We start from the raw sequence: 12,881 nt of genomic DNA, 5'->3' as shown, positions 1-12,881 counted from the left end.
AAAAATATCCATAGAGGTAAAAAAATCAATATTTTAACTAGTTTTGTCAATGAAAACTCAGTTTTGACTACTTTTGTAAGGTAAAACATTACGTAATTATTTTTGTAAGAGAAAACCTAAAATTAGCTAATCACGTAATTTTTTTTTAAATATATTCCAATTTTCTATCTATAAGGTGGCATCGGGCCCACTAAGTATCAGATATTAGAAAAAAAAACATAATAAAAAGCCAACCAGCGGTAAAAGTAGACACGTGTGACTACTATATTTGATCTAAGAGAGATGCGGAAAGATCCCTCTATAAAATGAAGCCAAAGGGTGATTCTTTCCAGCACCACAACCGGTTTTTCTTGCTACGGCAGACAGAGGTTTGTTCGTAAACCGCTTTAATGCGTTTTTTAATTTCGTGAAACTCAAGACTCAGGAAGGATTAGCAGAAAAATGGAGAGAAGGAAAATGGAGAGAAGGATTAGTGTTGTTCCTTCCGTCTTCTTTTTTCTCTCTCTCTACTTCTCTCTCCTCTCCACTGCAAACATATCATCTTCTTCTGCTTCGGAGCCAGAGACCTTCATCATCCATGTCTCCTCATCGCAGAAACCGTTGATGTTCTCAACCCACCATCACTGGTATTCCTCGATTCTTCGATCTCTGCCTCACTCGCCTCCTTCTTCCCAGATCATCTACACCTACAACCACGCCGCCACCGGCTTTTCCGTCCGCCTCACACACTCTCAAGCGGCCCATCTTCGCCGCGTTCCAGGCGTTCTCTCCGTTATTCCCGACCGGATCCGCCACCTCCACACCACCCACACACCTAGCTTTCTAGGTCTTGCGGAGGATTCTGGTATCTGGCCTAATTCCGATTATGCTGATGATGTTGTCATTGGCCTCCTCGATACAGGAATCTGGCCGGAGCGACCTAGCTTTTCCGATTCTGGATTGACCGCTGCGCCTTCTAATTGGAAAGGTATCTGCGAAACTGGACCTGAGTTCCCTGCTTGTACCAAGAAGATCATAGGTGCCAGAGCTTTCTACAAGGGATACGAAGCCGCAATGGGGAGACCAATGAATGAGTCCCTCGAATCCAAATCTCCCAGAGACACGGAAGGTCACGGCACACATACCTCGTCCACCGCCGCCGGATCTGCCGTTAAAAATGCTGGTTTATTCAAATACGCGGTTGGAGAAGCGAGAGGGATGGCTACGAAGGCGAGAATCGCCGCCTACAAGATCTGCTGGAGCGTAGGTTGTTTCGATTCCGATATCCTCGCCGCCATGGATCAAGCCGTTGCGGATGGCGTTCATGTTATCTCTCTATCTGTAGGAGCAGGTGGTTATGCTCCTCCTTACGATCACGATTCGATCGCGATCGGAGCTTTCGGTGCGATGCAGAAAGGCGTTCTTGTTTCTTGCTCGGCTGGGAATTCTGGACCTTCGCCTTTTACTGCTGTCAACATTGCGCCATGGATCCTCACCGTCGGTGCCTCCACCATCGATAGAGACTTTCCGGCCGATGCTGTCCTCGGTGATGGAAGAGTGTTCACCGGAGTTTCTCTTTGCTCCGGTGAACCACTCGACCGACAAAGTAGGTATCCGCTCGTCTACGCTGCCGACTGTGGTAGCAGATACTGCTACCCCGGCGAACTCGATTCCTCCAAAGTAACCGGAAAGATCGTCATCTGCGACCGCGGCGGTAACGCGAGAGTGGAGAAAGGGAGTGTAGTCAATGCCGCCGGCGGTATCGGAATGGTAATGGCGAACACCGCCGAGAGCGGCGAAGAGCTCATCGCCGATTCACATCTCATCCCTGCAACCATGGTTGGCCAATCCGCCGCCGACAAGATCCGTGAATACGCACGATCGGATCCGGCGCCGACGGCCACCATTGTCTCCAGGGGAACGGTGATTGGATCTGCAATCGCCGCTCCCAAAGTCGCCGCCTTCTCGAGTCGTGGTCCGAATCATCTGACGGCGGAGATTCTCAAACCGGACGTCATAGCTCCTGGGGTCAACATTCTAGCCGGTTGGACCGGCGCGGTTGGTCCGACCGATCTGGATTTCGACCCTAGGCGCGTAGATTTCAATATCATATCTGGAACCTCCATGGCATGCCCTCACGTTAGCGGATTAGCGGCTTTGCTACGGAAGGCCCACCCTGGGTGGACCCCAGCCGCCGTGAAATCTGCCCTAATGACCACGGCTTACAATCTTGATAACTCAGGCAAGAACATCACTGATCTTGCCAACGCGGGTGAATCCACACCGTTCGTTCACGGTTCAGGACACGTGGATCCAAATAGAGCCTTAGACCCAGGTTTGGTGTACGACGTAGGTGTAAATGACTACGTGGCATTCCTCTGTGCCGTTGGATTCGATTCGAAGCAGATAGATATCTTCGTTAGGGACCATTCCACTGTGGACTGTGCTTCGCACTCACCGAAATTGAGTAGTCCCGGTGATCTCAACTACCCATCCTTCTCGGTCGTGTTCAAACCCAAAGCTGACGTGGTCAGCTACGATAGGTTTGTTACAAACGTTGGTAGTGTATCGGATGTCGTTTATGAAGCAAAGGTGTGGGGTCCACCGACGGTTGGGATTACAGTTAGCCCGAGCAAGCTAGTGTTCAGTGCGGCAAATCAGACACTGGGGTATAGGATAACATTCTCTTCTTCCTCTTCCGACAGTTCGATCAAAGATCAGACGGCTGCATTTGGTGGGATCGAGTGGAGTGACGGGACCCACGTGGTGAGAAGCCCAATAGCAATCAGATGGCTTCAGAACTCCGACTACGGTATCTCATCTTATCTGGCCAGCATTAAGGAAGAAGAATCAGGGAGATCAAGCTTCTAAGTAGTAAGTAGTATGTCTGGTTTTGAAGAGCCAGAAGAGGTAGAAGCTTGTATATTGTTTATGTGTAATGTCAAGCTTGATCATGGAGATCTGGGCTCTATTTATTCTGTTTATTTTTGATAGATCCAGGCCCTATTTATTTGGTTTCCTAGAGGATGAAGAAGAAGGGGGCAGAAGCATCTCAGTGAAAAAAAGAGAGAAATAAATTAGTCATATATGACAACTAAGTAGCTGGTTAATCAAGTAGATTATCTTTTTGTTTGCATGTAAAATGTTACAAAACTTGTAATTAATGTATGCTTGATCAATTTAATGTATGCTTGATCAATTTAATGTAAACTAATTTAAGTAACATATGTGCACTGGTTTGAGTTGTCCTGTTGTAGTATATTTAAGTATAGACAACATGCAAGTGCACTTGTTTTGTGGTATTCAAATACAAGTTTGAATATAATTTTTTTTCTTCCAAACATTTAGTTATGTTTTGACAAAAAAATGTTTTTAATCTATCTAGTGTATATATATATATATATATATATATATTTCTTAGGCAACATAAATTAATAAATTCATCTGTGAAAGCTATGACTTAGGTTACCAAAAAAAAGAATGCCATGATTGAAATATGGATTTAGGTTTAATCTGTTACTGATATTTTCAATGTCATTTAACATGGTTTTATCCTTATTCAAGGATGAAAATCAAAATCAAATTTATGAAACAAAATGAGGTTAGAAAAATTGTGTGGAATGTTCATAATTTGACAGAAGAAAGTGATAATGATGCTTAAGCATGAAATAACTGAATTTTTAAGTTTCCTCGGATGAGAGCTTACTGACATCGGAATAAAACACATTATATGAATCATGAGGTTCCAAAAATATAGTTTTCCTATAGGCTGGATGCCTCATTTGTAATAGTTGGGGATTGCACTTAATTGATTTGTCTATTTTCATGTGGGATTCATTTATGACTTCACATAATTTGTTTAGTGTTGTATTGTTGGGTATACAACCTTCTGGGTTTGAGTTATTGCATATGGGATTTGTTCTATGTTGTGTCATTTAATTAAATACTGTAATCTGGGTTGAGTAAAGCTTTTCATTTCGCTCTTCTTCATGTGGGTTTTGTATGTTTTGAGGAATATTGACACACTTTGCTACTGATTGATATAGAGTGAGGGCACAGCCTGATCATCCATTTGATGGTGTTATAGATTTGTAAATTTCATTTGACACTTTCAGGTTGAATATTGAATATTGATGGATTAGATACTCACATTATTCTGATTAGTTTATTGTTGTTATGTAGGATATCATTGAGTTTATGTATTTGTCCCATGAAATGACAGATCGTGAGGTTTCTGGTGCTGTTTTGTATGCATTGATTGATTGATTCGTTAGACTTAACGTCCTACTGCCATAGAGGAGAAATAGGACTTAAAAGCGAGGTATCAAGTACCAATGCATTTTATTGTAATCCAACAAAAAGACGTATTGATATGTATTGTATCGTTGTATCCAATTAAAGATACATATGGGCTAATAATATCTTATCATATAGTGGGATGCTTTAAACTTTGCTTGAAAGGCCTTTCTCATCGGTTTGTACAAACAAGTCATAGTGACCTGTTCAAAACTTGCTATGATCATTTGTCTTCTTATTTTCTTATACTTTTAATTTCCAGTTCAGTTGTGATAGGGACTCTACCACTATTAAGGAATATTTTGTTTTCCATTGCTAGTGTGGCTTTACAGTTAACATTTATTTCAGTTTCCTTGCTTGGAATTTGAATAGTTATAACCAAGGGACCGTACAAAAATTGTGACTATAGGAGTTTTTTTTTTTGGTCTTCTTTGACTATGTGAGATTTAGTCAGGACTTTATGTGTTTGTGTGGGGGTGGGAAGCCATTGGTAAGTTTTTATGATTTCTATATGAGTTCTACTTTTATTGATAAGTGATATTGCAACTTAATTGATTTGTCTTTTTACATGAATGTTTCAAGTTCACAGTATCCGTTTGATGTTGTATTGTTGGATATATTTTGACAGTATGGAATATGAGCATTTGTATTTCAGTTATATATGTTTCTATTCATATGTAATAGTTTTCAATATAAGAGAATTTCGGAGATTGCTATCTTTTTAATTCCCTATGATGTCAAAAGGATTATTAGTGTATCTTCTCTTATTAGTTTTTACCCTAAAACTAATAAGAATAATCTTCTTTTGCTAGTTCATCTTTTTTTATAAACAATTTGAGGTTCATTCGGGTCAGTTTATGCGCACTTCAAGTACATCCTTAGTGAAGCTTTTATATACTTAATATAGGCGGGGTTTTGTCCTAAGCATCGAGGGATTCAAGATTTAACCTCCTATATGGAAGCATTGATTTATTATTCAATATTGAATTTCTATTTTCTGTTCGCCATTTTTGGTGTGCAAAAGGGAGAGATAATCATAATCTAGGAACGTGATCGATCATTCTAATGGTTAGGTGCTGGTTTTAGTTATCAAGAAACATGGGGCATTTCCTAACATCATCACATGTGATATACCTGATTATACTATCTAATATTTTAGTGCTTGCTATGGATAAAATATTACTGAACCTGGTTGAACCACGGTCAGGTCATAGATACTGGTTAGCAAAGACCATGGCATGGTCGGGACCGATTCTTGGTTTAAACCATCAGTTGCATGAGGATGACTAACTCTACAGTTATAGATATAGACATGACCTCGAAGAGTTCGGGATACGTGATTGAGTTATAAACAGTTATTGCTACTTTGAGGAGTGGGCAGTTGTGTTATTCATGGAAACTACCACTGTTGCGGGGGAAAGATCGTGCTTTATGAGAAAACTGCTTCCACCCCCGAGGAAATGGGTAAAACCCTACAATCGAACGACCACCAAGAAGGATCATGAACGAATCCAATGACTGAGAACAAGAGGTAAAACCTATATAAAGAAGTAGCCTACGCATAGAGAAGGTATCGGAATCGTTTCCCTTACTATCATATTCAATTTTTGCTCAACTCGCCCAAGCTTTGTGATTAGTTCCATAACTGACTTAGCCTTCGGAGGTGGCCTCCGACCCCATGGTGGGGCCACGTCTAACATTGTTTTGCAGGTGATTCCTCAAGTATCTCAAGGCTAAGCAGATTTTGGATGCATCATTTGGCGTCGTCTGTGGGAAACGCTTCAAAAAGCCATGTTTACCAGATTAGCAGCTTTAAGGAACCAATGCTCCTCCTCCTCCTCCTCCTCCTCTTGGAGGAGATCCACCTCCAGAAGGAGACGATCCTCCTAAAGGAAGTCATGCTCGTAATGAAGAAGTCCATGTAGATGAAGGGCTGGTTGGAGGTGAACAACCAAACAACCTTCAAGAACAAATGAATTAGATGCAAATTCAATTTTTGGAGATGCAACAAATGCTTCGTACGGTGGCAAGACGTTTGGGAGCTCCTAGAGATCCAAATCATCATGATTGGGAGGAGGCCTAGGATGGGACGTGAAGAACAGGGATACGACTTTCCCCGGTCCAAGGACATTCTCCTTAGAGAAGTAAATACCAAATTGGACAGAACTTTAGGCAAAAATCCTCATGATGATCGGGAAGGTTGATCCAGAGCCAGAAGAATGGCAGATATACCTAGGCGGGATGAACAACGCGGTCGAGAAAGGGTGCAAGGGAGCATAACCAGAATTATTACCCGACGAGAATGAGGGGTGCGTACACATACTCCTACGTCCCAACGTTCAGGTAGGGATAGTGTTCGGACCGATGGCGTTCAGACGGTGCAAATTGATTAGGAACTAGCGGACATTAATCAGAAATTGGGGCAACTCACAAGAGGAAGAAGGACCGATGATATATACTCTGTCATCAGAAAAACTCCTTTCATGAACCACATTGCCAGGTATGATTTCCCCCATAGTTTCAAACTCCCCACATTTTCTCCATTTGATGGATCGGGAGATCCAATAGAACATATAAGTTATTACCAGTAGACCATGGTTGTTGCTGGTAATTTGGACGAAATAATGTGTAGAGTATTCGGGTCGTCACTCATTGAAGTAGCACAAAAGTGGTTCTCGAATCTACCATTGGGAAGGATTGGTGATTTTGAAGAATTGGCTTGAAAGTTCATTGATCATTTCCAAAGTGGAATACAGACCAAGAAGACTGAGGAGACATTGTTCACTGTAAAGCAAGGAAATACTGAGTCTATTCAGGATTACTTGTAGAGGTTCAACAAAGCTACAATGGAGATTGAGAACTTGGATGAACAAGTAGCCAAGACTGCACTTTTCACAGGCCTCACCAACAGAAAACTCCTAGAATTATTACTTCAAGATATGCCTACTACCTATCCCGAACTCGTACAAAGGTGTCAAAAGCAAGCTTAAGTGACTGAGATCCTTGACGCTCGGCTAGGAGAAATCAATGCTTCTAACAAAGACCAGAAGGTACCTGAGAAAGGCCAAGGGATTGAAGGTGCCAAACAATAATCAAGGCAGGAAACAATGCTCAGGATGGAGGCAGAGATCGCCCGACCATGCAGAGTATACACCACTGATTACCCCACAGTCGGAAATCTTGATGCAGATCAAAAATCAAGATATCTTGAAATGGCCACCAAAGACAATTGCCAAATCTGGGGAGTGAAATATGGAAAAATATTGTCGTTTCTACAAAGATTACGGACATTATATGAACGAATGCCATCATTTGATGTAACGCCCCGATTCCCAATATGGGAAATTAGGTCGATACTTAACCCAAGAACCGGTTTTTCCTTAGGTAGTGAACCAGTCGTGATAAAATAGACCATAAATTAAACTCAAGGAATTTAGAATATTTAAGCAGTGGAAGTCTATTGTAATAAACTGAAACATTTCCATTATTCTAAAATATCCAAAATAAATGGGTTCGACTATTACATTTATCAAATAGAACATTTCATCACCAATTACATAATTATTTAAATATAGATAAAAAGCATATTTTATGTCCTTAACAAATAATATATGAATGAGGTTCATCAGCAATATGGATTTCTTCTGTATCACGACCCAATTCTTCAAAGTCATGCCCTACACATTCACCATCTGGAGAAAAATATTGGGTAAGTTTCGAAAAACTTAGCAAGATCAAATCCAGCAAGATATCGACATGTTTGAAATAATGTATCGAAACAATACAAAAAAAATACAATGAAAGGGAATAAATAATGCAATAATGCTAATGCACAAAATGATTATTTATCTTATTTGGAAACAATACGATGCCCCATGCCGTTACATGGCCTGCACGCGTTATACAGCTCTGATATGTGTGTTGATCCCTCCAGTGTTATCATGGGTTTTTCTAATAGGAAAGGATGAAGATTGATTCACGCCGTTACGTGGCCTGCGCGCGTTACACAGCCCTATCAACCCATCCAATTCTCTATCGTATCATGATAAATTGAAAAGTTTATATCTTCTTCTTATAATGCAATATGCAATGCAATGCCAAATCTTGATATTTATAGAAATTTATAAAAGACAATAAACCAAACATATAGATATAACGCAGGATTTGCAATATAGATCAAATGATAAATGGTTCAAGTTAGTAGACATACATAAAAGATTCTCACTTACAATACATATCAAGATAAAACACAATATTTCAAACTATAGATAATATGAAGAATTATTACTTAAAATTTATATCAAATATGCAATTATTCAAACAAGTGAATATAGTGGAAGATTATCACTTGCAATTTGGATTAAATAAAAGACAATATATCAAATATGTAGACATAGTGCAAGATTTTCACTTGTAATATAGATCAAATACGCAATTATTCAAACAAGTGGATATATTGCAAGATTATCACTTGCAACATAAAAATCAAATAACTCAATGATTCAAGCGAGTAAATATACACGAAGGATTCTCACTAGCAATACAGATCAATTACGTAATTATTCAAACAAGTGGATATAATGCAAGATTATCACTTGCCTTCACGATGGATTCAAGATTACGATATTGCAATGCTTTGAGTGGTCCAAGAAAACACAAATTAGTATAAACGATTACAGTGAAATGGATTCTGTTCAAAATCAATAGAAACTTAGAAATTTCTATTGATTTTAGTGAGTTCTCTCTCTCTTTCTCTCTCTCTCTCTCTCTCTCTCTCTCTGGAAATCTCCCTCTCGTGAGATCAAGTCTCAACTCTATTTATACTAAAAAAAATGTGATATAACAAATGTAATAATAAATGAAACAATATAAAATTTAAGTTTAGTAATACCAATATATATTAATGTATATTAATGATATTAATTTCATAATAAGCATTTAACCTTCTTATGTTTTATTATTTTGATAAAACGGATTAGAGTTTGCATTTTTTGCTTTTCTTCTCTTTCTCTTCTTAAAGTTTTGTTTCAATTAAAAAAATTAAGAAAATTTATTAAATTCATTATACTAACATATTATACTTATTTAACAGATTTCATAATTATTAAAATTAAGTGTAATTATAACAATAAATTACTTTATTCATTTTTGTTTTTAAATTCTTCTTCTTTTTAGTTTAATTCATAAATTTTCTTAGAAACTAACAATAATAATGCTACAAATAATTTAGATCACATTATATTATATGGAATATAAAATACTACTATATAATATAGTTAGGGCTATAATATAAGGTAAATGACAAAAATACCCTTAGTAAAATCTAGGGGTATTACATTTGAAGGCAGATATTGAAAGGCTAATATCTCAGGGGCATTTGACAAACTTTGTTAAAGACTGGGGAGGTGATCTGGAAAGAAGAGCAGTTGCTGAAAAGAGAAGGGAGCAGAGATCGTAGAGCCGAAGCTCCCCAATCAAACAAGGGCAAAGAAGTTATCGGAGCTAGCTGATCTCCATTCTTACCATATTCGAGGGCCAAAAGCCCAAATCCTTCAGAAGATTGAAGGCCGAATCCAAGTTTGTCGGTTCGGGAGAGGTGTAGAAGCAAAAAAAGATAAAATATGGACGAAAGCTTCACATTCAATGAAGAAGATGAAAGAGGCGTGTGCACTCCTCATGATGACACAATTGTAATCAAAGTCAAAATCGGTCGTCGGGAAGTACATAGAGTATTGGTTGATACACGATAGTCAGCAGATCTTTTGTCATACGGGGCCTACCAGAAGCTGAAAGTCAAGGAAGATTTGATTAAGCCATCCTCTACCCATTTATATGGATTTGCTGGATCATCAACGATTGCAGAGGGATTAGTACAACTGAACTTCACGCCGGGGAATTTCCGAAAGAAACCACTACCTAGGTAAACTTTTTAGTTGTTCGGGAGCTACCAGCTTATAATGTCATCCTTGGGAGGCCATGTCTTACAAAGCTAGGAGTGGTGGTTTCGACCAAACACATGAAGATCAAATTCCCGACTGATAAAGAAATTGGAGAGGTAACTTCTAATAAAAAAACCTCTCGACAGTACTATGTTTCCTATTTGAAGGATAAAGCTGGGCCCAGGAAGGCTATGGCCTTACCAATAGAAGTTCGTGATGATCGGAACGAGGATGAGATACAGAGGCCCGAACCTATAGAAAAGTTGGAGTGAATCCTGTTGGACTCTGAGGATACAGGAAGAACAACCCACATCGGGTCCGAACAATCAGAAGATTTCACAGGAACGTGGCCTCCCATTATAATACCCGAGTGAAGCATCCACAATTTCAATCGGGGGATTTAGTCCTCAGAAGTACTTTGGCATTAGATTCGTGTCACCAAAAGAAGTTGGATCCTTCATGGGAAGGGCCATATATGATAGTCAAACCAGTTGGTTCGGGAGCGTATAAGCTGAAGAACTGAGCTACCGATCGTGAACTTGATCGATCTTGGAATGCAAGACATCTGAAAAAGTTATATCCTTAGTTACTTTCATTTCCTTGTGTAGACAAGCCACATTTTTTATGCAATCTATATTTTTGAATAGGGGCATATAGGATTGGCGGTTCTAAAGGAGTTCTAATTCAAAAGGCTTCAGTTTCTTACCCAAGTGAGACCTTCAAAAGCCTAGAAAAATTCTAAGGAATTTCCTAGGTACGAGGCTTTGGCTATGCCCGAGTGAGACCTCCCAATGAAGCATCGGCTTTGCCCGAATGAGACTTCCTAAGATGAGGCTTCGGCTATGCTCGAGTTAGACCTCCCAACGAAGCATCGACTTTGCCCGAATGAGACTTCCTAAGATGAGGCTTCGGCTATGCTCGAGTTAGACCTCCCAACGAAGCATCGACTTTGCCCGAATGAGATTTCCTAAGATGAGGCTTCAGCTATGCCTAAGTTAGACCTCCCAACGAAGCATCGGCTTTGCTCGAATGAGACTTCCTAAGATAAGGCTTCGGCTATACCCGAGTGAGACCTCCCAACGAAGCATTAGCTTTGCCCGAATGAGACTTCCTAAGACGAGACTTCAGTTTAATACCCGAGTAGGACCTCTGAAAGCTTAGAAGAATTATCAGGAATTCTCTAAGTAGAGGCTTCGGTTTAAAACTCGAGTAGGACCTTTGAAAGCTTAGAAGAATTCTTAGGAATTCTCTAAGTAGAGGCTTCAGTTTAAAATGCGAGTGGGACCTCCGAAAGCTTAGAAGAATTCTCAAGAATTCTCTAAGTAGAGGCTTCAGTTTAAAACCCGAATGAGACCTCCAAAAGCTTAGAAGAATTCTTAGGAATTCTCTAAGTAGAGGCTTCGGTTACGAAAGACTAAGACATAAGAGATTGGGCCTCGGATTTTATGAGTACGACCCAATAACGCACCGGTGGCGAACTAACAACGATCGGGAATTTATGATGCAAGGCTTCAGATTTCCCGAATAAGACCCCATAGAGGCATTGGTTACAACCGAATGAGACCTCCCAAGAGGCATCGGCTATGACCGAATGAGACCTTCTAAAGCTTAGTAGTGAATTTTTTAGGAAATTCCTAAGTAGAGGCATTGGACCAACCCGAATGAGACCTCCAAAAACTTAGAGGAATTCTCAGGAATTTTCCCAAGTACAAGGCTTCGGTTTCGAACCGAATGAGACCTTCAAAAGCTTAAATTCTAAGGAAATTTTCTAATTATGGGGCATCGGACAAACCCGAATGAGACCCCCAACAAAGAATCGCCTTTCCCCAAATGAGACTTCCTAAGACAAGGTTGCGGTTACAGCCGACTAAGATCTCCTAGCAGGGATTCAAATTTCCCGAATAAGACCACATAATGGCTTCGGGCTTCCCGAATGAGACCTAAGAAAGAGGGCCTCGGATTTTCCGAGTAAGACCCTATAATGTACCTGTCGAGAATTTACTATGATCGGGTTATCATCAAAGAAGATTGCAGGGCCTCGTATTTTTCGAGTAAGACCCCATAACATAACGGTCGGGACCTACAACTTACTCGACTAAAGTTTTATTGTGAAGACGGAGGATTGGACTCGGCTTAAGTTAGTCGTATCAAGTTACACAATGTCAAAAGGAAAAAGGCAAGATCGTGTACGAACGAGATGCATTCAGATCAATAGTCAAGTTCGAGCGACGGTTCGACTATCAACATCCAACGAACCAAATCCAAACCCATCACTGGTTGACGATTACTGACAGTACGAACGTGAAGGCAACGATGGTAACGCTTCCCAATGACTACGCGGTGTTCGGCGCACAGATAACGAGGAGTTCAAGCCACTCAAGAGCACACCACTGAGCAAAGGCACAATAGCAATAAATGTGATTTTTTCAAGAATGAAGAGACATTTCAACTTTATTCATGATCGAGATCGAGAAAGGCAAGCCAAGCATTAGGTCTGGGGGCTTCTCCTGATCACTCGGCTTGGGGGGGCTCATGATATGGATAAAATATTACCGAACCCGGTTGAACCATGGTCAGGTCATAAATCCTGGTTAGCAACGACCATGGCATGGTCGGGACCGATTCTTGGTTTAAACCATCAGTTGTGTGAGGATGACTGACTCTACA

The 12,881-nt window shown here is 40.1% G+C and overlaps 1 protein-coding gene across 1 annotated transcript; it reads left to right on the top strand.

Annotated features, from left to right (window-relative positions):
* The first annotated feature begins 324 nt into the window (after window positions 1–324).
* LOC149011952 (subtilisin-like protease SBT1.4) lies at window positions 325–3,304 on the top strand. Its single transcript, XM_089163852.1, has one exon. It carries the CDS (start codon window positions 442–444, stop codon window positions 2,848–2,850), a length of 2,409 nt encoding a protein of 802 aa, XP_089019978.1. The 5' UTR covers window positions 325–441; the 3' UTR covers window positions 2,851–3,304.
* Window positions 3,305–12,881: the final 9,577 nt, after the last annotated feature.

Source organism: Hakea prostrata, chromosome 7, assembly GCF_041222555.1.
Source record: "Hakea prostrata isolate BN-2017 chromosome 7, UWA_Hpros_2, whole genome shotgun sequence".
NCBI lineage: Eukaryota > Viridiplantae > Streptophyta > Magnoliopsida > Proteales > Proteaceae > Hakea > Hakea prostrata.
This window is presented reverse-complemented; position numbering and strand designations above follow the sequence as displayed.